This window comes from Dryas octopetala, chromosome 1, assembly GCF_963921425.1.
Source record: "Dryas octopetala chromosome 1, drDryOcto1.1, whole genome shotgun sequence".
Classification (NCBI taxonomy): Eukaryota; Viridiplantae; Streptophyta; class Magnoliopsida; order Rosales; family Rosaceae; genus Dryas; species Dryas octopetala.
The window spans coordinates 2,883,680-2,911,198 of record NC_141366.1 but is presented as its reverse complement, the minus strand read 5'-3'; the positions used below and the strand labels follow the sequence as shown (position 1 = coordinate 2,911,198).

At 36.2% G+C, this 27,519-nt stretch overlaps 2 protein-coding genes, 2 long non-coding RNA genes and 1 other non-coding gene across 16 annotated transcripts; 2 read left to right on the top strand and 3 right to left on the bottom strand.

The window, feature by feature from the left end:
* The first annotated feature begins 627 nt into the window (after positions 1-627).
* LOC147296443 (uncharacterized) lies at positions 628-3,326 on the top strand. 2 transcript variants are annotated; one of them, XM_086250326.1, is made up of 2 exons: positions 628-1,261; positions 1,334-3,326. In XM_086250326.1, the coding sequence occupies exons 1-2, from the start codon at positions 674-676 to the stop codon at positions 2,024-2,026; spliced, it is 1,281 nt and encodes a 426-aa protein (XP_086106452.1). In that variant the 5' UTR covers positions 628-673; the 3' UTR covers positions 2,027-3,326. The 2 variants fall into 2 exon arrangements, with proteins under 2 accessions (XP_086106452.1, XP_086106457.1); XM_086250331.1 differs by having other exon boundaries at positions 628-1,754; positions 2,258-3,326.
* An 866-nt stretch (positions 3,327-4,192) lies between these two features.
* On the bottom strand, positions 4,193-7,112 carry LOC147296442 (uncharacterized). Of its 6 annotated transcripts, none has more exons than XR_015123315.1 (5): positions 5,748-7,112; positions 5,023-5,617; positions 4,824-4,917; positions 4,631-4,744; positions 4,193-4,533 (listed from the first exon to the last, which is right to left on the bottom strand). It is a non-coding gene; the product is annotated as an uncharacterized LOC147296442 (long non-coding RNA). The 6 variants fall into 6 exon arrangements; XR_015123316.1 differs by having other exon boundaries at positions 4,193-4,744; positions 5,023-5,166; positions 5,519-5,617; XR_015123318.1 differs by having other exon boundaries at positions 4,193-4,744; positions 5,023-5,141; positions 5,519-5,617.
* Positions 7,113-9,232: 2,120 nt separating this feature from the next.
* LOC147296440 (uncharacterized) lies at positions 9,233-15,294 on the bottom strand. 6 transcript variants are annotated; one of them, XR_015123305.1, is made up of 12 exons: positions 15,108-15,294; positions 14,896-14,997; positions 13,979-14,459; positions 13,790-13,884; positions 13,524-13,651; positions 12,480-12,604; positions 12,223-12,283; positions 11,334-11,431; positions 10,086-10,744; positions 9,585-9,735; positions 9,406-9,510; positions 9,233-9,289 (listed from the first exon to the last, which is right to left on the bottom strand). It is a non-coding gene; the product is annotated as an uncharacterized LOC147296440 (long non-coding RNA). The 6 variants fall into 6 exon arrangements; XR_015123306.1 differs by having other exon boundaries at positions 9,406-9,507; XR_015123307.1 differs by having other exon boundaries at positions 10,086-10,416.
* On the bottom strand, positions 13,233-13,306 carry TRNAT-AGU (transfer RNA threonine (anticodon AGU)). The gene has a single exon. It is a non-coding gene; the product is annotated as a tRNA-Thr (tRNA).
* Positions 15,295-17,804: 2,510 nt separating the features above from the next.
* On the top strand, positions 17,805-22,950 carry LOC147296439 (neutral ceramidase 1-like). The gene is made up of 10 exons (XM_086227712.1): positions 17,805-17,976; positions 18,116-18,515; positions 18,863-19,071; positions 19,157-19,501; positions 19,823-20,087; positions 20,187-20,457; positions 20,554-20,679; positions 21,208-21,271; positions 21,580-21,740; positions 22,287-22,950. The coding sequence occupies exons 2-10, from the start codon at positions 18,163-18,165 to the stop codon at positions 22,833-22,835; spliced, it is 2,343 nt and encodes a 780-aa protein (XP_086083838.1). The 5' UTR covers positions 17,805-17,976; positions 18,116-18,162; the 3' UTR covers positions 22,836-22,950.
* Positions 22,951-27,519: the final 4,569 nt, after the last annotated feature.

Below are 27,519 nucleotides of genomic sequence, written 5' to 3'. Positions count from 1 at the left end.
TTCGATCCAAAATCTAATTTTATCTACCAAACTTGGGATTAGTTCAATCCCAGGTTTTGTCCCGCCCAACAAATTAACATGAAGCTACGTATGTATATGTGATTGATCTCTAACATCCCATGGGCTGTAATCCCATGATGAAGCTGCACATGAGCAATTTGCAGTTTCTGAGGCATGGGGAGGAGACAACTACTCATATTATTCGGTTCCAGCCCTCTTCATCAATGATCCCCTTTTCGGGTATTGTTAATAAAGTTATTAATATTGTGAAATCGTATTAGAGTTCAGCTTCACTTCTTCAAATTTCAATGGTTTGCTTCCTTTCGGTTGACCAATTCATGAGTCTTTGTGTTTTCATTATCATCAACATGCATTAATTTTTCTATTCAAATTCTTTATAAAATTGTGATTTTGTGTTTCAGAATTCCCCATTTATTATTTTCTACAATAAATTAATTTTTTTCTATTCACATTCAAATTAAATAGTCAATACAACACCTTTAAAGTAGTGATCTTTTACCCTACAATTCACCTCTGTTGACAACAAAATTTGCCCAAGTCACAATGGACAACAAAATTTGTCAGTTATTTGATGAGGAAAAAGGGTAGTTTTTTGTTTTAATAGGTATTATTGTACGGGCCGGCTTAGTCTGAAGTTTCTGATTTACAATCCATGGCTACTATTAACCTTAAGGCGTTGGTGGACAAGAGGAGCAACAAAATTATCTTCATAGAGTGTGGTAACGACTTTGTTGATGTTCTATTCAGTTTCTTGACAATGCCCATGGGAACAATTCTCAGGCTTGCTCGTAAACATTCGCTACCTGTGGGAATAAGTTGCATGAGACATTTGTATGCAAGTGTTGAGAATATTGGTGAACGGGATTTCTGGAAATATACTCGAGACTTGTTGTTACGTCCCCACAATGCGGCAGAATCTCATTGCAAGTGCCTCAAGTTGAATATCGATGATGCTAAGCCAATAAGCTACTTTTTGTGCCCCAAATATGAGTTCTTAAGTTATTACCCAGGTGAGAAGTGTCCTTGCTGTGGAATACTCATGCAATACGAGCAGACTCATTTAGCCGTAGATGCTTCTGAAAAGGGACGCGTCTTTGTAAAAAGGCGAACCAGGGTTATAGTTAGTGATGATTTACAAGTGATTCCCATAAGTGCAGCAAGCTTTTCTTTATTAAAGAAGCTTGGAGTCACAGATGTGAATGCTACTGAAGAGTTGACTTTTAGTATTGGAATTGATGAGGTAATTGTTGATTTCCCTTTATTCTTTTCTGAAACTGTAGTGGTGGTTTCTTACCTGGATGTCTTTTTTCAGGTTTTGAATTTACTTCTGAGCTCCTTAGTGTCGAAGACACCTTTGACTGCAACCCTGCTGAAGCATAAACTATATCCAAAACTGAGCAGTGAAAATGATCTTAATCAAGCAAGAAGTATTGAACCTCAAATGGTAGGAGACACAAGGAATGAAGCAGGAAACATTTCTATCAAGCTTATTGTTAGCAAATCTAAGAAGATGGTTTGTTACGCAGAAGCAGGGGAGGATTTTGTTAATTTACTCTTCAATTTCCTAACTCTACCACTTGGGTTTATACTAAAGCAGATGGGGAATTGTTCTTGGAAAGGATGCACTGATCACTTGTACAAGAGTGTTAAGGATCTTGATGGGCAATACATGAGGTCAAATATCAACAAGAAAATGCTACTCAATCCCAAAGTTGTTCCTGGTTTTTGCTATGGTAACAGTCTTTTAGGAATTGAAGAGGCCTCGTATTACTATCTGGGCAGTAAATTTAAGTTGACTACTGATAGATCCCTTATCCCTAAATCGGCAGGTGAACGAGTCATTAGATCCGTTCACTATAATATTTATGGATATTTGGAAGGACCAGCAATTTTCACTGTAACCGACAATCTGGTTGTAAGACCAAAATCTCCCATCTTTGACATGAAATCTGGCAGTGATGGGAGATTTCATGTCCTTTGGGATTTTGCTATAAATTGGCTGTAACACACACATACAACCTTTTTAGCTTCGTAGTTGAATGAATGATTTTTCATCTTGCATACATCTCTCATTTGCCAGTTCACTACCCTTAATTGTTACAGTCGACGATATTTCACAGAGTATCTCAGTGTCTCTAGTTCAGAATCTTCAAGTCATTTAGTGGATATCTATTAAGATTCAGGATGAGTTATCAGTTAAATTGTAATTGACTCTTGAATTTGTTATTTATTGCAGGTTTTGCGTCTTTTGTTGGCTTCTTTTGTTTGTGACTCTGCTCTAACCAATACCTTCATCAGGGAGCTAAATGAGCCAAAGCAAGAAAAATGAGGACTTGATTATATAAGAAGAGGATGCTATTGTTTTTACTAAATTGGAAATCCAGTGCAGTGTGCCTATTGGTTTGAGACTAACTTCTACGTAATGTTGTATACTTATATGCATATACACACATGTACTTGTACTACTATATATAAATTGTAGCTAGCCAGACATACTAGTGTAATTTGCTACAATATTCAAAAAGTCTAGCATATATGATGTAATTAATTACTACAACTTACTAGGTGTTGGCTTACTACAATTACCATGGTTGTCTTTCTTATTTTATATGTATATATGGAGAAAAAAAAGAAAAAAAAAACTTAGTACATTGTACTCTGGTCCTGGCTTGTTGTCTCTACAGACTCCTCCTGATGTTCTTCAACAATTCTGCGTATATTATAATATTACTTTCGGTTGACCGTTTCATGAGTCTTTGTGTTTTCATTATCATCAAAATTTATAAATTTTTCTATCCAAAGTTCCCCATTTTTGACTAATGCATATAAATTCTGTACAATAAATTAAGTTATCTTTAGTTGTGTTCATCTTCTAAAACTTGATGATGAGATGTTATCCAAATGAATATATGACTACAATTATTACCCCTGAATGGGCCTATCAATAACGAAGAGCCCATTCACATTCATACCCAAATCAATAGACATCAAGTAAACACAAGGATTTAAGTTTCCTTCTATATCATATTTCTTCAAGCCAACCTAATCAGAATATTAAAAGCAGCAATGAGAAACACATGAAACTGCCAACTCAGTAAACACAGGAATTTGCTTAACTATGAATATCAACAATTGAATTTCATTTTCCTAACACAGCAACTCCAATCATCAACCAGTTTAAGTCCCAAATAAATGCTATAATTTATGAATACCAAATACAAGTCGATGCATGGTGTTCAAAATTTAGGAAATTTCAATGAGAATTAAGGTGGTTGGGTAAAGCATGGTATGTGTGTGTGTGTGTGTGTGTGTGTTTTTTTTTATTTTTTTTATTTTATTTATGAAGCTGTTGATGGGATGACTCAATGTTGGATGAGGCAATATGGACAATGCAATGCTGGTATAGTTTAACATTTAATACTGAACTATACACAGAATGAGCGAGTACTGAAGTAGTTTTGATTTGCTCTCGTTGAGAGTCGAACTCAAGACCTCCCGCTTACTAAACGGGTGCTCTAACCAACTGAACTACGAGAGCATATTGTATTATGAGATAATTAGAACAAGCCACCTTCATTTGGAGAATAAGTGTCAACAGTGGAATATTCAGAAAGATTACCTTGCTAAAGAGGCCACCTACATTGATATATCTAATTTTCATTGATCACATGAAAAAGACACGAGCAACTAGAGATAATGAATACTCACAGTAATTAATCGATTAGCCATGACTTGGACCTTCCCAGTTCCCACAACCAGGTCCACCACCATGTATGTGAATCATCGCAAAGAAAAGTTTTGAGGAGGAGCAGGCAAAGGAGGATCTTTTCCTATGATTCTCCCTTACATAGGAATAGGAGAAAAATTAATTATTCAATTCAACAAAAACAGAGCAGAATGAATGACAGATAATATGAAATACCCTCATTTCTAAATTGTTTTCCCATCTCATAATCATGCTCCAGTCCACCACCAACTAGCCTCTTGAGATAGAGTTCAGGTGCAATCGTATTCATCATTGGAGAACACAGAACAAAATGACAAAAATAACAAATGGCAATCAAAACACAGTGAATTGAAATGGCAGGCTGATCAAAGACTAACCTCCAAGAAATCAATAATGTATTAGCAATCAAGCAATTTTTTCCAACAACCAAAACTGTAATCTTAGTGTAGTGGGAAAAAAAGGTGTAAGATTTTCTTTATGAACCAATTCCTGATATAATAAAATGTATGCTTCAGTATTCATGGGCCTTCCTGGGACCTACTTATCAGTTTTCTGTATGTAATTTTGTAATTATAAGAGCCCAGGCAGCATTATACCCGTCACAAAATGAAAAATACTCCCCTTCAAACTGACAGTATCAGAAACAGGACCAGCTTTCTGTCTTGGCATCATATGAAAATCAGCCCTTTAGCGGAGGAAGGAAGCAACTGATCCGAGATCATATGAATAAGAAACCTCAGTTTCTCTTCTAAATCTAGCAGATTTTCTCTTTTCTCAGTGGATATCTAGAGATGAAACATGTTCAATCAGTCATGAATGGTCTAATAATCTTCCTAAGTACACGAGTGGATTAAGTAGAAAAATATTAAAACCAAACCTAACCTCACCAAACCCAATGCTTCCATCTTCGAGACACAAAGTTAACCCTTCTCTCTGTAGAAGCTGGTGCAATTGTCATCAATAGAAATCAGAATATGAGGAGCACAGAGGGGTATTCTGTCACACAGAGAAAATAAAAATACATTAAATACTTTGTAGAGGATATTTAAAACATGCTATCGACAAAGAAGTTAACCTAAAGCGTGAATACACCATTCTATGGACTCTGCAAAGTAAAGCGCCAGGCTTAATGCATGATCTGCTACTTGGCATGCGAGACCTTCGAAGTACTGAGATAAGAACAAAATTTGTTTGATAAGTACCGAAAAGTGAGGAACAATATGTGCAGTCAGCTGATATAAATTATATTTCATCAAGGTAGTGTAACCACCAACCTGTGAAGGCTGGCATTGGTATCTATGCATCTCTCAACTTCAATGACACACAGCCCACAGGTTCATGTTGAAGTGTGAATAGCGCCAATCCAACTGTCTTCACATGTAGATGCATCACACTGCAAAATTAGTAATTTTTTACGTCTAAAAAACAAACGGTTAGCATATAGATGGGAGTAAGTTAACTATGACATGAAAAATGTAAGCACTGATCACTACTCCAACAACCTCAAATCATATTCTCTTATTTTAAAAATCTGTTGAATTGCTGTTTATTGCACATAGCAACTTTAAAGCACCTCCAACTCAACCTCTTAGTATAATGACAAAACACTAGAAGAATTTAACATTATCTCACATAGGAATGTGTGGTTGCCAAGTACATGAATCAAATGTTCATAGGAGCAATAATAATCTTTATAGGAGCAATCTTTAAGACAACAATCTTTATAGGAGCAATAATATAAAGAAAAAATAATGATTAGTTGGGACAAACCTGGAAACAGACAGTGCTTGCATGAAAGCATGAAATGTCAGATATATAAGCTATTCCAAATAGATAACCCAAACAGATATAATCTTCCCCATGCATCACCTACATTTGAGAAATAAGTAAGAAGAGGAGAGAGAGAGAGAGAGAGAGTGCTTTGGCACAGAAGTTCACAACTGAAGGCACATTATAAACTCATAATCTGTTCTTGATACATGCATCAATGATGCCTTACCACTCAACATTTCCTCAGAGAGCTCCATCAAGACATTGTAGTCTGCATAAGCCATATAAAAATCACATGTAGTGAACACACAATTATAAGTCATTTCACCTTCATTTGATTAAAGGCAAAACAATATAAGGAATAGCCGAACAGGTGTAACAATGTTAAACGGGACATATGGACAATCCAAATGCAATGCTGGTATAGTTTAACACTGAAATGTCCACAGAATGAGGGACTAATGGAGTAGTTTTGATTTGCTCTTGTTGAGAGTCGAACTCAAGACCTCCTGCTTACTAAACGGGTGCTCTAACCAACTGAGCTACGAGAGCATATTGATATTGTACGATGGGTGTGCCTAAGACAAGGAGAAACATGTCAACTTTTTCTTAAAAACATAAATCATCCGTGAAACCAATAGAGAGAGAGAGAGAGAGAGAGAGAGAGAGAGAGAGAGAAGAGAGTGATTAAAAATTACCAGGGGAAAAAAATTAATTGAAATTATAAACTGTTTTCCCACAGTGAATACCAATTCCAAACATTCATCCATATGACTACTTTTTGTCCAGGTCCCAAAAAAATAGCTGCTAGGCCATAATCAAATGCCTAGTAGCATGATCAAAGTCGATGATCAAAGCTATGTCCTCCATCACGAAATCCAATGAAACTATCCATGGAATCGTGCGCCGTGTCACACGTAGATCATCGCCATTCTTTATTAACTCAACACTAGTAAAGAAATTATCATAATTAACACGTAAAGGGTAAATCTAACAGTTATCGCAAAAGAGCTCAGAGGAGGCGTCATATACCTATCAGTGACCTGCCTTCCTCTATTCAAGCCCTCAAGCGCCAATGCACGATCACCAAATACTTGGCTAACCAGGCCGTCCTCAAATCTCAGCCACTGATCCAAACAACCAACCTAGCTAGGTTACATACCTCGCACCCAAAAATAAAGCAATGAAAATAAACGAGAAGGAACCTTGCCACGTCACAGAGGACGCGTTGTCAGAATTAGGGTTTCTGGCGGGAGTTTGAGTTTGGGTTGGGGAATGTGAAAGGCGGTGGTGGAGTGGAGGCATTAAGTGTACAAGGAATAGGAATGGAAAAGAAAAATCAGACAGAAAAAATTGCATAAAACAAAGAACACAATGAAGGAAGGAAACTATATTAATCCGGTCGGAATTAGGGTTTCTTTCTATGGAGTCGAGGAATGGGAATGCCACCGGAATGGGAATGCTACCGGAATAGGAACGCCACCGGAATGGGAATGCTACCAGAATGGGAATGCCGTCGGAGACTGACTGGAGAGGAAGACTAAGAGAAAGGTTCTCTCTTCTACTTCTGAGAGAGAGAGAGAGAGAGAGAGAGAGAGAGAGCGCGAGGGAGGCCTGTCTGCGAGCGTTAGTGAGTGGAGCTGACCGTTGAAGTCAGTCTGTTGTAGACAGGTGTATTCAATTAAGATTTTAATGGATTTTTGTAGAGTTTTTAAAAGTCATTGACTTTGGTAGAGTTGATGAATTTTTAATGACTTTCATAAACTCCACATAAACTTTGATAGAATTCTATTTAGAGTTTCTCTGACTTTTCTCATAGATTTTGAAGAATTTTTATAGACTTCTAATAACTTTGATATAATTTTTTATTATTTATTTTAAGATTTCTCTAATATGTTTTTTATTTTTTTGTACTCTGTGAGTGAATGAAATGGGGATGAGCTTCAAGACCGAGATGCATGTGTTATAAATTGTCCTAATATTTGCAAACAATATAAAAAGTTGGGACTAAAATTATAGGGACCAAAATTATTTTGTTCCATTATTTATTATAAGTGTTCTGAATTTTATGTTTTTATGTTGTTAGACTGTCAAATATTGTGTTTTAACGAGTTGTTAGAATTTGTCTAATTGAATTGACAGGTTAAAACATTATATGATGTGGTGGTAACATTATTTCTCAAATTATGAATTTATAATCTTGTGATTTTGTTGAGAACTTAAAACTATGAAGTGGTTGGTTTGAATATCTTGCTGTTACATTGTATTGTGGCAACGCTGTTGGTTCCAACCTAAGATGAGAAGTCAATTAAATATAAGAGAAAAAGAAAATTAATATAAGAGGATATAGTAAGTAGAAAAAAATAAATTAAGAGGTGGGTGAAAAAATAAGATTAGGGGGTTTAGCATCACTCTTTAAAAAATAAATAAATACAACTTTTTTAATAGTTTTTTAATATTTGAAATCCTTTGAAATCTGCAGGAGGAACCCTGGAGAATTATTGACTTTGATATAACATAATTTACACTACAAAGTCCATGAAAGTATTTTAAAGTCTATCATTTAATAAAGTCAATGACTTTTTGAATACCATGTCACTTTTCTAGACTTTTTAAAAGTCTTAATTGAATACCATAGACTTTTTAAAAGTCTTGATTGAATACCACCAGACTTTTATAAACTCTTTAAAAGTTTTGATTGAATACCACCAGACTTTTTAATTCCACCAAAGTCATTTAAAATTCTAATTGAATACACCCTCCTTAATTTATAATAGATTGAGGCGGTGCGTAAAAATTACGCACCGACCTCCTAAAGCCGGTTACTTATGCTGGGCTTCGCCTTTGGGCTTGACAATACGCTTGGGCCCATTTATAATCGAGATTGAGGCGGTGCGTAATTTTCACGCACCAACCTCCTTATGTCGGTTACTTACGCTGGGCTTCGCCTTTGCGCTTGACAATTGGCTTGGGCCCATTCTAATGTCGGTTGCGGGTTGGATCTTCTTTAGAGGGCCGGATTGGAGCTGATCCATTTAAACGAAGTTCAAACTCCGTTTGGACCAAACTTTCAAATGGACACGCTTATTTCATTGGATGTTGGGTGCAACCGTGCAACAACTAAACTGTAGATTAATTAAATAAATAGAGAATTTTCTACAATAAAAACAAAAACACTAGAAATTTTGGATCAGACCACAACTCATGAACATGGACTAGAATCTAACGAACAAAGTTTTTTTTTACACCATAAAAAACAAAAATGTGGGAAAAGAAAGTCGCAATCGTTTCAACTCTCTATTTAGTAAAACTTTTAAGAATTAATTCAGTAACTACTAAATTGAAAAATAAACCCTTTTTTTTTCAAAAAATGAAAAGTAAATACGAACTGCAAAAGTGTTTAATCCAATAAAAAAGTGAGGTGTTAATGCTTTTTCCAAATAGTCTGGTATGTTTTTTGACAAAAAAAAATAGTATGTAAAATAAATAAGAAGAGAGAGATACGTTTACATACGCAATAGATAAATTGATCAATCCAAACATGTCAATGTAAAGGTTTCCATATACAATTAGGTATTGCAAAATTAATACCAGATGATACTCGTCCCTGCAAAATAATGAGAGAATATAATTAAGCATTCAAAAGTATTAACTAAATCATTTGGTTATCTTGGAGTGAGTGCTAATATCAATCAAAGAAAGAAATATACTTTACCTTTACGTGTGAATGTTGTTGTGGAATCAACTCCAATCAATGGCCTACTGAGTTCCCTGCACAAATTATGACATTTACAAATGTCTTTCTGAGGATGAATAAGCAATAGTAGAAAAAGTTCACAAGCATTATTCTTTAATGAGGGTATCATCAGTTTAAATTGAAAATTTACCAGCACTAATAGCTTTGAATAGCTCTGTAACAGCCTAATCCATCGACCACCACATGCAATATTCAAAAGTACCCATCACACAATCATCAAATACTTCTGAATCTACTGCATCAAAAAGAAGAGCATTATATTGCATCACAAAGTAATCTTTCTTAAAGGTAAACATGATAGTGCATTACCGCATTACAATGCCATTCGCTGCCTGCCACTAGCAACTAATGAGGATGGATAATCTCATAGCTATGTGAATGGAATTCTCGCCTCTTTATTTTTTGGTGAGCGGACTAATTCCCACAATTGAAACTTCTATGAGTGTATTCAACATCATTGCTAAAAAGGAAAATCACACAAGTCATTACTTCTCTTTCTGTCTCTATTTTCGTTGGCAATGATTCAATAGCCAACAGCTGGATACAATGAAGAACTTTTATAACCAAATATGTCTAATATATTAGTCATTTTCAGAGAGGGTATCACTTTTCAATCTGATATGCCTAGACCAATAGGAAATAACTAGATCTCTCACAACACCAATAGCTCCTCAAAAGACTCCACCTCAAATGGGACAAAAGGCATCTATATAGTAAGCACATACCACCAGAAAACATGAGCAATGGTATCCTGGCTCGTGTAATTGATTTAAAAGAAGTTTGAGAAAGAGGATATAGAAATTGATTAACCTTGTCCAACAATCGAGCTGTTGTTTTAGGAGGGGAACATTTGCTATCAAACTTCCTGCATTCCTCCTTAAGTTATTTGTTAGCTACCTCACTGAAGAGGTCCTCTAGACTTGCGTTGAGACTTGCAACTCCCCAACCATGTTGATCCTTCTGCAACAATACCTAAAACCTTATAACAATGCCTTCCAGGGCAAATTTTATCTTCTCCAGGTAGTGATTCATATTAAACATTGTCAAAAGTCTCGGATTGCATAACAGTGTAGCCCGGATAAAGATCCAAATTAGGAACATAAAGAAGTAGAATTTCAAACAACACCTTTTCAAACAACACCTACAACAGAACATGAACCATTAACCACAGACCAAAATGTAATCGACATGATATTGAATGAATTGAAAATAACAAACGAAGATCTAAAATCTCTACTGATATGATTGAGCAATAAAGAGCATTGTACACAATTTTAAGTTCTTCAGAAATAGTTTTTTGAATAAGAGCATTAGTTCTGAAATCCACAGCTGCAGTTGCTTCATCAAGAATAAGTATTTTTTGACAGCGCTCAAACAAGACTTAATATAGTTGCCACTGTCCAAAACTCGAATTCTCTCCTGCCTCCGAGACCTTGACATATCACAAGGTTACTTTAGAGATGAAGGTACTGCAATTAGGGCACACTATTGTAATTAGGGTATCCAAAATTCCAAACCAAACGGACTGCTGAATATATGACTTCAATTATTACCCCTGAATGGACCTATCAATAACGAAGAGCCCATTCACATTCATACCCAAATCAACAGACATCAAGTAAACAAAAAGATTTAAGTTTCCTTCTATATCATAGTTCTTCAAGCCAACATAATCAAAATATTAAAAGAAGCAATGAGAAACACATGAAATGCTTAACTCTGTGAAAATGAGGAATTTGCTTAACTCTGAATATCAACAATTGAATTTCATTTTCCTAACTCAGTAACTCAAATCATCAACCAGATTAAGTCCCAAAAAATGATATAATTAATGAAGACCAAATACAAGTCAATGCCTGGTGTTCAAAATTTAGGTAATTTCAATGAGAATTAAGGTGGTTGGGTAAAGCATGTTATCTGTTTTTTTCCATGAAGGTGTTGATGGGATGCCTTAATTAATTGAGACAGAGCATCATTACTTAGAGCAAGTTTTAATTAAACAATCTTTAAAAGTACTTTAGGAACTAGCAGGAAGATAGAACTTTCTAAAGCGCTTACAGGCAATAAGTGAAGGTCATGTCACAATGCAGTCACACCAATTGCCTTCTCATATCTTGCAGATTCAAGAAAGATCTAAATAAAATGTTGTCACGTACCTGCAAACATAAAGCCCATTGAACTCAAACAGATACTACTTGAAAGACATAAGAGAATAAGTATCATTCAAGGGCTGTTTCCCGCAGAGAAAATGATAAACTAACTGACACAATTTTTTTAATATCCCCAAGTATAAGGAAGCCATCTCAATACAAAGAACAATTAATAGAAAAACGAGGATTCTAAGCCTGGTAAAACAATTAATGAAAAAACCAGATTAAGTCAACCACATATGATGAGAAGAAAACACATCTAAGCAGGGGTAAATCCAGAATTTTCCATGGGACTGGACAGCCAAACAACATACTAATGCAATTAGTTTTATACTTCTGATCTACAAGACTCAACTTCACTCCGTTATATGATCCAGGTATTTCTTTTTCATAGCATTGGAAAATTAGTAGTAAGGCGAGAAAAAATGGAATGAATTAGTTGCTATTATTTGCAAAGAAAGAAAAGGAAAAATAGTATTTGATGATCGACAACTTGGAGCAAAATTAAATTAGACCAATAGCTGTACAGAGCTTCACTAAAGAAACCACCAACAAAATTCAGTGTCATTCATGCCTAAGTGCCTATATATTGGAAACTTCAAATAGATCTCACACAGACACTGTGCACGTGTTTTGATTACATTGCTCAAGAGGCTAACTACAACGATATCTAATTTTCATTGACCACATAAAAAGACACAAGCAACTAGAGATAATGAATACTGAGTAATTAACGATATCTAATTTTCATTCATCACATGAAAAGACACAAGCAACTAGAGATAATGAATACTTACAGTAATTAATCGATTAGTTCATTGGGCAACACCAACACCACATCATGCATGGTTTTTAGTCCTTGTGACGAAAGGAAGTATGAGTTTAGAGAACATAAAATGCAGCAGAAGGGATTTCAACCATAAAGTAGACTAGGGGAAAAGGAAATACAAAAATTAACAATAGAAGGAAGAAAGAAGTGCATATAAATATATATGGCCATAACCATAAAAAATAAAGAAATAAAAAGTGAGTGGGGGTGACAACAATTTGAGACCTTGCATTAGCCATGACTTGGACCTTCCCAGTTTCCACAACCTCCACCACCATGATTCATCGCAAAAGAAAATTTTTTAGAAGGAGCAGGAGGAGGAGGATCTTTTGTTCATGATTCGCCCTTGCCTGAATAGGAGAAAAATTAATTATTCAATTCAACAAAAACAGAGCAGAACGAATGACAGATGATATGAAACCCTAGATCAGATAAATAGAATCCCTAATTTTGAATACCAACCAGCAAACGATACAGTGGCAGTGGTATCATCCTTTTGATATTCCATGTCGCTTAGTCTTAGGTCATCATACTTGTTTACATATTCAAGCACAGTCATTGGAACAATAAATTACCGGAAACCTATGAATGAATTCCACCACAAGTGGAAGGCCTCTTTGATCTTTTCAATCCCTGGCTCACTCAAGCGTGCGACAATTCCAGAGTAAGTCAGAGTCCGTGTGATGAAACACAGGTCTCGATCACCAATTGAGAGGAGAGACAGACTGACTGACTGACTGTAGAGAAAGAGAAAGGGAGTGACTGACTGAGTGACTGAGAGAGAGAGAGAGAGAGAGAGAGTGAGGACTGAGGGGAATTATGTGAGAGTTTTCACCTTCATCTGATTAAATGCAAAACAACATACAGGAAGAGGTGTATCATTGTTGGACGAGACATATGGAGAATGCAATGGTGGTATAGTTTAACAATTAACACTGAACTATACGCAAGCAAGTAATGAAGTAGTTTAGATTTGCTTGCTCTCGTTGAGAGTCGAACTCAAGACCTCCCGCTTACTAAACGGGTGCTCTGACCAACTGAGCTACGAGAGCATATGTATTATGGGGTACTTAGAACAAGCCACCTTCATTTGGAGAATAAAAGTCAATTTATTCAGCAATATATCTATCAAAATTTGAACACAACACAACAGCAGTGGAATATTCAGAATATTACATTGCTGAAGAGGCTAACTACATTGATATATCTAATTTTCATTGATCACATGAAAAGGAAAGACACAAGCAACTAGAGGTAATGAATACTTACAGTCGATTAGTTAATTGGGCAACGCCAACACCAACTATATGTAATGAATACTTTCATCCTTGCCTTGATTACTGATGTAGGTTTGTAATTTTGATATAATAGCATTCCCCTCCCTCCCTCCAATTCACCTTACAAATAGAACATCAGACAGTACAAGACTTCAGAAAGCAATATATAGTGAGTAACTTAGTTGGTGATAGAAAGAAGAAAAAATCATAAAAGAAAGATAGATAGAACGAACATGGGGATGGGGCACCCAAACTTACTAAGCACATAAGATAGTCAATAGATGATTTCTTTTCATTTCATTAGCCTTGTTCAACCTCCCTCTTTAGCTATTTTCCAACCCTTCGACCAATTACTAAAAGAAAGAATTAGATCAGGTTACAATTAATTGAAGTCTTAGATTCTTGAGGTCCCAAAATAATGGAAAGGAAAGGAAAAGAAGGCCAAACCATCAAGAACCATAACCATAAAAAACTCTTTGTGGTTTTCCTTTCACTTCTGATTCACGCATGCATTATTCGTCGTCAATGTCTTATGTATGCCTGCACTGCAGTGACTCTAAGCAATGATCGAAACCTTGAACCAACTTTGAAGAAGAATGTTGTTAATTTATAACAACCTTAATTGGGTCAGATCAGATTACAATTAATTGAAGACTTAGTTAGATTCTTGGGGAAAGGAAAAGAATGTTGAACCATAAAGAAGCACCAACAGTAAGGGAAAAGGAAATACAAAAATTAACAATAAAAGGAAGAAATTAGCGCAAATATATATAAACGGCCATACCCATAAATAAATGAATAAAGTGAATGGGGTGACAACAATTTGAGACCTTGCATTAGATATGACTCAGGACCTTCCCAGTTCCCATCACAGGGTCAACCACCATGTAATAACAGAAGGAGGATGATCTTTTTCTCATGATTCGCCCTTGCATACAGAATGGAAGTGATAGATGAAGGTGTATTAATGTTGGATGGGACATATGGGGAGTGCAATACTGCTATAGTTTAACAATTAACACTGAACTATACAAAGAATGAGCAAGTAATTAAGAAGTTTTTATTTGCTCTCGTAGAGTCGAACTCAAGACCTCCCGCTTACTAAACGGGTGCTCTAACCAACTGAGCTACAAGAGCATATTGTATTATCAATTATGAGTAGCGATAATGAATACTTAGTGACCTCCAACTCCAATTGAGAGAGAGAACATAATGAATAAGCAGCAGAAGGGATTTCAACCATAAATTAGACTAGGGAAAAAGGAAATACAAAAAATAACAATAAACGGAAGAAAGAAGCGCACATAAATAATAAATATAAAAAGAAAGTGAGTGAGTAGGTGGGAGTGACAAGAATTTGATACCTTGCACCAGGCATGACTTGGATTGGAACCTCAGAGTTCCTACCACCACCTCACCGGGCCGGGCCGTCGAACCTCAGTGACTCCTGGAGCAACGCAACCAACCTAGGGTAACCCGAAATACAAAGAAAGAAAGAAAAAAAGAAAAATCAGACACACAAAATTCCATTAAACAAAACAGTGAAGATAAACAAACGTAATGGAATCAATGTGACCTCGGTAGGAATTAGGGTTTCCTTCAAGGGAGTCATCGAAAGTGGCGGGAGTTTGAGGAAGGGGAAGGGCGGTGGTGGAGTAGAGGCATTGTGTTGTGTATGGGAATGGAAGAGGAGGAGAGAGAGATAAAGAGAGAGGGAGGACTGAGGCTCTCTCTGAGACTGAGAGCTCTGTGACTCTCTGTGTGTAAAGTGTATTAGTGAAGGAATAGTGAATGGAGGTGACCGTTAAGGCACTCTTTTATTTATAATCGAGACCAAGGCGGTGCGTAAGTCTTCTAATGTCGGCGGTTAGCGTTCGCGTTAGTTTTACGCTGGGCTTCGCCTTTGGGCCTCACAATTGGGTTTGGCCCATTAGCCCATCTTAACTTTAATAATGAATTAGGGCTGGGCTTTCGCCTTAGATCATCCCGAATTCTAATTCTTCTGTACTCTTTGGATGTAATTTCCTATTTTTTCAATCAAATTTTTATATTTATCAAGTTTTTCATCAATATTCAATTCTCAATCATTTAATTCAAAGTTTAGCAAGTTCCATTTAAATCAATAAACATTTTAATATTACATAATAGTCATTGTAGATCTTTTTTCTTAATAAATTTTGAAATTTTATCTTACTTTAGTCAATAAGCCAAATCTAATTGCTAATGTCATGTATTTTTGTTCGTCATAAATTATCAATTTGCGGTCCTAGCTTGTTGTCTCTACAGACTCCTCCTGATGTTCTTCTACAAATGCATATAAATTCTTTACAATAAATTATCTTTAGTTGTTTTCATCTTCTAAAACTTGACGATGAGATGTTATCCAAATCCTCTCATCTCAAAGTTCAAACTCAAATAAGACGGATGAGGCGCGAGTTTATCAACAAATTCAAATTGAATACAGTCAATACAGCAAATTCTTTAAAACTTGTATAATAGGGCTTTTGGGTAAGTTCTCAAGTCACAATGGACAACAAAATTTGTTTTAGAGTTATTTGATGAGGAAAGGGTAATTTTTTGTTTGCACAAATGATCTTAACCAAGCAATAAGCATTGAACCTAAAAAAGAATGAAGAAAGAAACATTTCTATCAAGCTTATTGTTAGCAAATATAAGAAGATGGTTTGTTATGCAGAAGCAGGGGAGGAATTACTCTAAATTGTCCTAACTCTACGACTTGGGTTTATACTAAAACAGATGGTTTGGTATGACCTGCATTAGAAGGTTGCCATTTGCAAATTAATTGGAGATGTACTGTGATTATGATTTTGGGTCTTCTATAATGTTTTGCAGCATTTGATGGTTTAACATTAAATGGTTAAGTTATCTTCAGGTTTTTTTTTTTTTTTTTTTGGCCCTCCAATAGAATTGAATTTAAGATCTACCATTCATCCAGCTAGTAATAAACATTTTTTTTTTTTTTTGCAAACTGATGGACTTTAGTTGTAAACTAATTTCATAGTCTAGTAATGCAACATATCATATTATTCAACAAGATAGGTTTTCCGATACTTGTTTCACTAATTTTTGTGACTTTTAGTACAAGCAAAGGAAAAATACTGGATTAAGCAATATGAAGAGTACTTGTCTGGGATTATGTTGGGGGTGATAACCTTATATAAACTTCAAGAGGGCCCTATGGGAGTTTCAGCGATCTTTCCTCATGGCAGTGCATTTTTGGCATAACCTGGGCTGCCTTAACAACTTTGTGAAGATGCTGGGCAGCCTGGGCTTTGACATACGTGCCTTAATGGGCAAATATTGATGATGTACACATAAAACTGAAAGTCATGTATGTATCTGTATCATCAGCCAATCATGGGTGGATGGAAAATTCATGTTGTTCAACTCAATTTCTGACACGTGGGCTTGAGGTCTACTTCATACACTGTACCATTCTACTTCATACAGTCTAAGGCAATTGGTTGAAGAGTATTAGATTTTGGGTGGACTCTTGTTTAGGTTTAGAGAAATTGTATATTCAGGAGTAATGTTTGTTAGTGTTGTCTTAACGTAACATCAATGAAGTAGCATGTATCGATTATGTGATCGCATTTTTAGGAGTATAGAGCGCCGGTCAACATGGAGTTATTTCTAATACATGTCTCGTTTGATCCTCAACTGATTGTTGTCTTGGGCCTATGTTTGGCTGTTTTGGGTTGATTGTTGTATCTCGGGCCCTTACTCTTTTTTCTGATATGACCCTTAAGTCTATATCGTTCATTTTAAAATTCAAGGGCTTAAGTGAGGATTTAATGGGCATCAGTGTAATTTACAATGAACCATATTCATAGCATTACAACAATCAACAAACGCTTTTGTGATCAGTTAAATTCAATTGACCATAAATAGGAACTTATAACTCAGTCAAAGAAAATTGTTTGAAAGTAAGAGGAAATTAACCCTGTCAATAATTTTATTCTAAATAGTGTGGTGAGTTACTAACTTACTATGATCTAAATAATTTTATTCTGACTTCTGAGTTCATTTCTCGATAAAAACAAAAAACATAACCCTCAAGTCTATCCATTTGACCAATCAGTCAAACACTTTTCACTTTCCACACTTCACAGTTCACAGTTCACAGTCCCCAACGGTTGCGCAGAGATTCCATGCACCCAAGGACCCGTCACGTCAAAGCCAGAAAAATTATTTAAAAAAAAACCTGAAAGGCATTTATTTAAGCATCCGTGGTTTCCTTTCCCCGCTACCAGTCAGTATACTCATTTTTCTTCGCTTTGACTCCATTGCGAACCGTAGCTGTGCTCTCAAGCCTCAAGCTCTCCTCTCCCAACCACCCCACCCCACACCTCTCTCTCTCTCTCTAATCACTGGCTCGGTTTGAGCACACAATCGCCGAAAACTGCTCTGAAAGTGTATTAGAGGTACCAAATACTGCTTCAGAGCTCATTTCAATTTAAAATTCAAAGCGGTTTCTTATTAATCCTCTAATTATGTTGAATTGTCGTCACTAATTGTTTACTTTCCGGTGATCAAAGTTTCTGACTCTGTGTCTGTCTTCAGTGGAAGGAAATGGTTAAGCTGTAATCGGTTCATTTGGTAAAGCTGCCATGGAGTTTTTTGGTCTCGGGCCTCTCGGCAATAACAAGGTTCGCAGAACATATGGAGCTCTCTATTTCAAAATCGCAATTCTACTCGTTCTCTGTATTAGTGAGGGAGTAGAGTCCGATTCGAACTATTTGATTGGTCTTGGAAGCTACGACATCACGGGACCTGCCGCCGATGTGAATATGATGGGGTATGCGAACACGGAGCAGATCGCTTCTGGGGTTCACTTCAGGCTGCGAGCTCGCACGTTCATTGTGGCCGAGCCGCAGGGGAACAGAGTGGTGTTTGTGAATCTTGATGCGTGCATGGCATCGCAGCTTGTGAAACTCAAAGTGCTGGAGAGGTTGAAGGCAAGGTAACCGTTATAATAGGACTATTTTTGTTTCAGAGTATATATAGTTTGTAAATAGCATTAATTTGATGGGTAATTTTATCTGGCTAGACAGTTTAGTATGTATCTTGCATGGTAAGAAAGATATTTTCCCTAATTTGGTTATTTGATATAGAGAAAAACTTAATTTGATTATTTGGTTATTTGATATTTCGCTAATGTTCCATAAAATCTGTAGCAATTTGGTATAAAGGGCATTCCAAAATGAATGATCTAAAAGTATAGGTGTGGTTAGTCTATGGTTTGGTTCAAGGGTGATTGAATCTTTGTGGGCTATGTGATGGAAATATCACTGTGTTGTTATTTGGCAGGTATGGGGACCTATACACGGAAAAGAATGTAGCTATTAGCGGAATTCACACCCACGCTGGCCCTGGGGGTTATCTCCAATATATAGTTTATATTGTAACATCTCTTGGATTTGTGCATCAATCGTTTGATGTCCTTGTTGATGGAATTGAGAAAAGCATTACTCAAGCTCATGAAAATCTTGCGCCAGGATCAATTTTTATTAATAAGGGTAAGTGGGAGAATCCTGGACTCCTTTCTCTTTCTTTTCAAATGTTAGTGAGTACATTCTCATGTAGGTTTTGGTTTCCTTACAGGGGAACTCTTGGATGCTGGCGTAAATCGCAGCCCTAGTGGTTATCTCAATAATCCTGCAGCAGAGCGCAGTAAATACAAGTATGATGTTGATAAAGAAATGACTCTTCTAAAGTTTGTCGATGATCAATGGGGTCCAGTGGGTAGCTTCAATTGGTTTGCGACTCATGGAACTTCTATGAGTCGTACAAACTCGTTAATTAGTGGGGATAACAAGGGTGCTGCTGCACGATTTATGGAAGACTGGTTTGAGGAGAATGGTGTTAGAAGTGCATATTCTGACGAATTTGTTGCTGATGGAATTCCTCGAAGAATCTCAAACTTAATTTCTGATCGTCATGATAATCGTAAGCTATTTCCCAGTTTCATTTAATTACCATATGTTTATATAAAATTGGTTTAGATTCTTCAGGTATAGCTGAACTGACTTATAGTATTAAATATCCCGTTCGTTGGGGGCTAGAATTTTTTGTTTGGCATAGAAACAATTCCTTCTATACACACACGATGTTGCTCCAACATATATGCATGTCAACACCCTTTGTTATCTGTAATGATGTCTGTCTTAGCAGAGGCTCACTTATGTCTGTAATGATGTCTGTCTTTTCACGAGAACAATAAGAAAGGGAGTAGAAATTTTGTGTAATTAGTTTTTCTTTCTGATTCAGACCATGAGCTACTGGAGCTTGCTGCATCCTTTCAGTCTCCTCCTGGTAAGCAAGCAACCAGGACCTTGAGTGCCGCAAGACGTGTCAGGGGTGCACTAAGGCAGGCTGACAAGCCTCAATTTGTTTCTGCCTTTTGTCAATCGAATTGTGGTGATGTAAGCCCAAATGTGCTAGGAGCTTTCTGTATAGATACTGGGCTACCTTGTGATTTCAATCACAGCACCTGCGGTGGAAAGAATGAGCTATGCTATGGCCGAGGACCGGGGTATTTGTTCCTTTGTGCACTATATTTCTTTAGTTGTTGACATGTATATATATGATGCCTGCGTGAATACTCAATTGCATTTTGTACATAACATGACAGTTACCCAGATGAATTTGAAAGTACACGTATTATTGGTGAGAGGCAACTCAGAAAAGCTGTAGATCTTTTCAACAAAGCATGTGAACAGTTGAAGGGGAAGGTTGACTATCGCCACACTTACATCGACTTCTCTCAACTTGAAGTAACACTTCCCAAACAGGGGGGAGGGTCTGAGGTAGTCAAAACATGTCCTGCTGCAATGGGGTTTGGATTTGCTGCTGGGACCACTGATGGACCTGGAGCTTTTGATTTCAAGCAAGGCGATGATCAGGTAACATGTAAATGCAAATATTTCATAGGTAGTGCATGCTCTATGCTCTTATGTTAATTAATGACTGACTATTTTGCATGGTCACTGTGTTGTCAGGGAAATCCCTTCTGGAGGTTGGTGCGCAATGTACTTAAAACACCAGACAAGGAACAAGTTGATTGTCAGAATCCAAAGCCAATCCTGCTCGATACTGGTGAAATGAAGGAACCTTATGATTGGGCGGTAGGTTGCAATTTTTCTGGACATATTTTATGATGTTACAGAATATGGAACTCCTAAAACGGTTGGATCATATTGTATCTCATTTAAACCAACTCTATGCAAGTGTGTAGCTTCATCTATTATATTAGAATGTAGTTGTTAACGTCCATGATTTATAAAAGATTCATATCTGATTCATCATTCATGTTGATTATGCACAAAGTAGATCGCTTCCATGATCCATCTGAGCTACATTGAGCAATAGGAAATAGCAGTCGGTTGCATTAGTTCGGGATCGTTCAGGTGAAATCATCTGATAGCCAAATGTAGATCCAAAATATATATACTGTATAGGCATGAGGTTGCATCCATTTGATTTGTGAACTTGTTATCAGGGTCCTTTACCAGTTTGTTTCTGTCAACGAGGGTTGTTTTTTCTTTGAGGAACAAAAATATTGTTGGTAGATGTCTTCTGGACTATCATTATATTTTCTGATAAGATTAATGATTTAACTTATACGGAAGCCTCATTGTCCATGGCTTTTGCAGCCTTCAATACTGCCAATTCAGATCCTCCGGATAGGGCAGCTTGCTATTCTCAGTGTACCTGGAGGTAGTATCTTGCCTGCTTTCTTCTTCCCTTATTTTATAAAATAAATTCTAAGAATGCATGTTTAACTTTTCAACCAAGGTTCATGTCTGAACAACTTCCTTCGGTGAATGATTAGCATGTTGTTGAAGTAACTTTCCACCACATTTTTCATTCACTTTCCCCAAATGTTACAAATGAAGTAGCCAATATATTCTCTTTCTTCTTCATAAAATGGCTTCTAGATACAGCTAAAATCTATCTTCTTTCTTTTAGACCGATCAACATATTTGTTTGGCTCCTAACTTTTTTGATGATTTTGTTACTAACAGAATTTACAACAATGGCTGGTAGGCGTCTTCGTGATGCTGTGAAGACAGTACTGACTAGTGATGGTCATGGTGCAAATATCCACGTTGTTATAGCTGGATTGACTAATACTTATTCACAGTATGTCACTACGTTTGAAGAGTATGAGGTGCAGAGATATGAGGTCAGTTCTTAGTTTCTTGTACCCATAACTTACTAATACATTCTATCATAGAGCAATCTAGAAAATTTCTTCAGGAAAATTAGTCATAAATCATACTCCAAGGAAACTTGTTAGTAAGCTTATTTTATTTCCTAACTTCAGAGATGATTTTTATTGTTCAGTTTTTTGGAGAAACATAACTTCAGGGATGATACACCTGGAATATGTTATAAATAGGTAGCTTAATAATTTCTCAGAAAGTTTCTTCAGTAACCAGAATAGACTACTGGCTATTCCTTTGTGGGAACTAGGAAGTGGTTTTAGGCTGGGAACCTGTGTGGTGTCAATAAATAATTCATGTCATGGTCCATCAGCCTCTCTCTGTAAATGGCTTGATTTCACCTTTTGTTTTTTCTTCAAGTTTTATTTTGATAACTTCTGTAGTGGCTTTATGGATCAAAATTCATAAATAAATGTTTGATTATACCTTTTAGTCTTAGGGATGTTAGAATATAAATCTAAATTCATCATTGTAATTCATTTCCTTTAACACATTATGCTTCCCAGGGTGCCTCAACTCTGTATGGACCACACACGCTAAGTGCCTACATTCAGGAGTTCAATAGGCTTGCTAGAGCTCTCATCAGTGCCCAACCTGTAGAACCAGGTCCACAACCCCCAGATCTCCTCGATAAGCAAATAAGCTTACTTACACCAGTTGTGATGGATGCAACCCCTCGCGGTGTTTCTTTCGGGGACTGCAGCTCTGATGTTCCTCGGAATTCTACCTTTAAAAGAGGCGACAAGGTGACAGTTACCTTCTGGTCGGCTTGTCCTCGAAATGACCTTATGACAGAAGGTACATTTTCCCTTGTGGAGATTCTCCATGGAAAGGATAGTTGGGTTCCAGCTTATGATGATGATGATTTCTGCCTGCGGTTTAAGTGGTCAAGACCTGCCAAACTCAGTACTAAAAGTAAGGCAACCATAGAATGGAGAATTCCTCAGTCTGCAACTCCCGGAGTGTACAGAATAAGACATTTTGGTGCCTCGAAGAGATTCATGGGATCGATTCGCCACTTTACAGGTTCGTCTAGTGCTTTTGTGGTAGCATAAGATGGGCTAATACTATTTGTAACTTTGTGTATGGGTATTTGTTAGCACTTTTGTGCTAAATATATGACTGAGTAGGATCCTTTGTACTTGTTTGCAATATAGCCACGTTTTATCAGAGTGTGTGGAACGAATCTACAGGTGATCATGTAACAAAAAAAAAAGTGCTGCTATTTGCACATCTTTTTTTTTTTTTTTACACACCCCCACTAACTTATTTTGTGAAATTACTTAATTGACACAAAGAGAAATTACCTTAAAAGACAACCCACATTATTTGAAAAAAAAAAAAAAAAAAAAAAAACTCTCCTTACACACCTCACCCTTAACCTTACCTCCAACCACAATCAAAACACACCCCACCCGTGACCCCACCTCCATCCCAAAATTGCCGACACCCACCTCCCACAATCAACCCGCCTTCATTGCCGCCCATGCATACTGACCTAAAAATTTTGGATTTGAATGTAAATCTAATGCTTTCTTATCTAATTTCAATTAGTTAATCAATCATAATACATTTTTTGTTTGTTTGCGATGATTTGGAATGAGGTTTTTTAGAATGCAAGAGTGAATTTTCTGGTTATTCATTTTTGGATTCGCAGATCGTTTGACACTGGTCTACTGAACATTTCGGTTTCGTTCGGTAGTAAGCTGTCGAACCTTTCAGTTTCATTTGGCAATAAGCTATCGAACGAACTGAAAAGTTTGACAACTTAGTACCGAACGAAATCGAAATGTTTGGTAGCTTACTACCGAACAAAATATAAATGTTTGGTAGATCAGTGCCGAACGACCTGCGAAACCCTATAACTCAAACCCGAAATTTCAATCTTGAAACCCAGAAAACCTGCACTCCAAATTATCTCAACAGAAAAAAATAGGTCTTGAGATGGATTAACCAATTTAAATTTGATAAAAAAACCCTAGGTTTGCATATGAATTGAAAATAATTTAGCTTAAAGCATAACAATGAGTTGACAACAATGGCTATGGTGTTGTAGTAAGGTGGTGAGACCACCAACGACAGATTGACAATAATGAGTTGACTGCGACTTCGACAGCTGAGTTGACGGCGGTGGTGATGGCTCCGATGATGATGTTGGTATACAGGCCCGTGTTCTTGGCTAGGATTGGGTGGTCGTGAGGTTGAGGGTGGGGGTGTGTATTGTCTGAAAGAGTTAAGTGAGTGTGTATTGTTTGAATAGATTGAGTGGGGTGTGTAAAAGAAATTTGGTAAGATTAATGAGATTTGAGGTATTTTGGTAATAAGAGAGGTGTGTTAAAAAGAAGTTTTATATTTTAAAAAATGATAGGAGGTGTGTAAGAGAAAAGTGTGTGCAAAAAGAAAAAAAAGGTGTACAAATAGCTGCTCTCAAAAAAAAAATATCTACAGGTGGTCTAATCTGGGCTTTGGAGGCCCAATGTCATTAAATCTAGCAAATTTGGTATGCAATGATTAATTAATTCTTAATTAATGCTTAATTAATGCTTCATAATCAGAGATTGGTTATGCGAGCTGATCCATGATTTACAGGGAGAGAAACAGTGCAGCTGATGGGCTGACTAGTTTGGGCTGTCTTTGAATCTGGGTCTCTCAATCTAAAATAAGCCCCCACCTTGGTGTCCACTTGGTTTTGAGTTAGTCTTTTGTGTTTTGGGCCTTGGGCCCTCCTATGTACCGAACAATTTATTACTGTCAAGTGTCAACCAAGCAGTTTGTACATGAACGACATGTCGTTTGGATTAGAGAGGCAGATGGCATATCTTCTAGTTGGATTAAAATTAAAAGTTAATATACTATACAATTCAGACTTAATTCCACTTTGGTGACTATAACTCTTTTTGGTTGATAGTCACTATAATTTTAATGTCAACAAATTTATCATTACAACTTGTTTGATTTAAATATAAATTTTTTGTCATATTAGACTTAATTTCACCAAGACAAAAGAAAAACAAATGTAAAAAATAAAAAATGTAGAAGATAAATATATTCCCTCTTTCACCTTCTTCATTCGCAATAGACAGAAATATAAGTTTTTTGTGATCACATTTTTATGAGGCTATACTATTTTAACTTAAAACACAGATCATTACTTTTATAGCTCATGGGAGTTTTTTAGACAAAAAATACTTATGATATCGATTATAATTCGACTTATTCAACTGCAAGATTTTTCACGCATACCAAGTAAGGGTGTGATTTGGATTGAAAAATCCGAATCCAACTGATTCCTATCCGAAAATTTTCAATTTTATTCATAATCCGAAAATGCCGAAATCTGAAAATTCTGAAAAAAATTGGATTAGAATTGGACTGTTTATGTAAATTCCGATTCCGATCCGAAAAATTTCGAAATGTTCCGAAGGCATTCCAATCCGATATTTCCAAAATTATGCCAATTTATTTCATATTTATATTAATATTATATATTTTATCATTTATTTAGTATGATACATATAACAAATATTTTTAAAAAGATGACTAATACTATTAATATAAACATATGTACATTATAAATATATGTGTATCATAATAACATAAATGGTAAGTTGGTAACACAAACACCCACATTTTTCCGTACATGTAATTACTATTTTTTTTTAATTAGGGAGGGGAATTGAAGATATGGGGCAATTCTACAGTTGTTTCAACTAGAATATCCCACCAATTGTAATTACTAATTACTAAATATTTAAGCTTATTATATTCAAAATTTCAAACATGATATATATATATATATATGAGTAACATGTATCTACTAGTGACATTTATTCTAACAATGTTGGATGAGGTCCAAAGATTAATCATCCACCTCTAAGATATGTGCTATTAAGCCTATTATACATTAATAGTGACATTTATTTCTCTTATATATTATGTGTGTTATAATATATAATATATAACATTAAACATACACAATATATATCATACATAATTTATTTCTCTTATAACATACATAATATATACCATACATAATTTATTTATGGGCAAATTACACAAAAGTACCTCAACTAACCACCCTATATCACTTGAGTACCCCAATTAAAAAAAGTTGCTCGTAGGTACCTTAATTACTGATTTTGCACATCCAGGTACCTCCGTCAACTTTTCCGTCAGGCCTGCCGTTATTTGTCTACGTGGCACACTAGAAACATGCCACGTGGATAACAAAAAAAATAATAAAAAAAAAAATTTTAAAAAATGAACTAATTATTAAAAAACAAATTAAAATATTAAAAACTCAAAAAAATAAAAAATAAAAACAATAAAAATGGAGCACTTGCAGCACCCCTCCCTCCGCCCTCCGCCTCCCACCCCTCCCCCGAGACCCACCCAACCCCAGCCACCCACCCCTCCGACCCCAGCCACCTTGCCGGCGTGGTGGCTGGGGTCGCCGGCAAGGTGGCTGGGGTCGGAGGGGTGGGTGGCTGGGGTTGGGTGGGTCTCGGGGGAGAGGTGGGAGGCGGAGGGCGGAGGGAGGGGTGCTGCAAGTGCTCCATTTTTATTGTTTTTATTTTTTATTTTTTTGAGTTTTTAATATTTTAATTTTTTTTTAAATAATTAGTTCATTTTTTAAAATTTTTTTTAAAATTTTTTTTTTGTTATCCACGTGGCATGTTTCTAGTGTGCCACGTAGACAAATAACGGCAGGCCTGACGGAAAAGTTGACGGAGGTACCTGGATGTGCAAAATCAGTAATTGAGGTACCTACGAGCAACTTTTTTTAATTGGGGTACTCAAGTGATATAGGGTAGTTAGTTGAGGTACTTTTGTGTAATTTGCCCTTTATTTATCTTATAACATACATAATATATACCATACATTAACGTAATTAGTTCGCGCCTAAAAATTTGATGCCGGTGAAAAGATACAATAACTAATAGCCGATTGAGGTGGCCAACGAAAGCTTTTTTCTAACAAGTGAGTTGAACCGACAAAATGTAGAATTTTGTCCGCAGAGAGTTTCGTTGATGCGCTTTGGGAGACCAAACTATTATGAAAAAAAATCCGAACATGTTCTAAAAAATATTATGAAAATGTGAAAATTTCGATTTTTTATTCGAAAATTTCAAATGTTTATCCGAAAGTTTCGAAAATGTTATATTCCAAAAAATTCCGAAAATTCCAAGAAATCCAAAAATTCCGAATCGGAATGAGATGTTGAAATTCCGATTTTTTGGAATGAAAATTAGAACATAAATTCCATTCCAAAATTTTTTGGATTGAAATTGAAACACCCTAATTCCGATCCGATCCGGCCGAAACACACCCCTAATACCAAGTTACCAACCTATTCAATTATTTATAACGTCAGAGGTTGACTATAATCTTGACTCTTAACTTTCATCGATCCATTTTACTCATAAAATGAATCAGATAAGTAATTTTCTATGTTTTTAGTTAAAATAATTTAATCTTCACTTCAAAAATGTCGTTTTCGTTAAAATAATTTCATTGCATACAGTAAAAAACGATGCGCTTGCTATACTCTGCTGATGCAATGGTAGATAACAGAATTTGTTAGATTTGCATAGTCATTGACAAAGGGCAAAGCGGATACTCTGCTCTCGGTTCACGCTTCACTGCACGGTAAAACCCCGGAACCGGAGCTTTGAAGGCTCAGAGCGTAAAGAAGCACAAGAATATTCGAACCTAGGCGCGCAGTCTTCCCTCTTCAGA

Excerpts from the sequence above, each read along its gene's own strand:
- LOC147296443 (XM_086250326.1), top strand. The coding sequence starts at position 674 with ATGGCTACTATTAACCTTAAGGCGTTGGTGGACAAGAGGAGCAACAAA. Across the intron at positions 1,262-1,333 it reads TTAGTATTGGAATTGATGAG|GTTTTGAATTTACTTCTGAG; the intron begins GTAATTGTTGAT and ends GTCTTTTTTCAG.
- LOC147296439 (XM_086227712.1), top strand. The coding sequence starts at position 18,163 with ATGGAGTTTTTTGGTCTCGGGCCTCTCGGCAATAACAAGGTTCGCAGA. Across the intron at positions 20,680-21,207 it reads AGGAACCTTATGATTGGGCG|CCTTCAATACTGCCAATTCA; the intron begins GTAGGTTGCAAT and ends TGGCTTTTGCAG. Across the intron at positions 21,272-21,579 it reads TATTCTCAGTGTACCTGGAG|AATTTACAACAATGGCTGGT; the intron begins GTAGTATCTTGC and ends TGTTACTAACAG.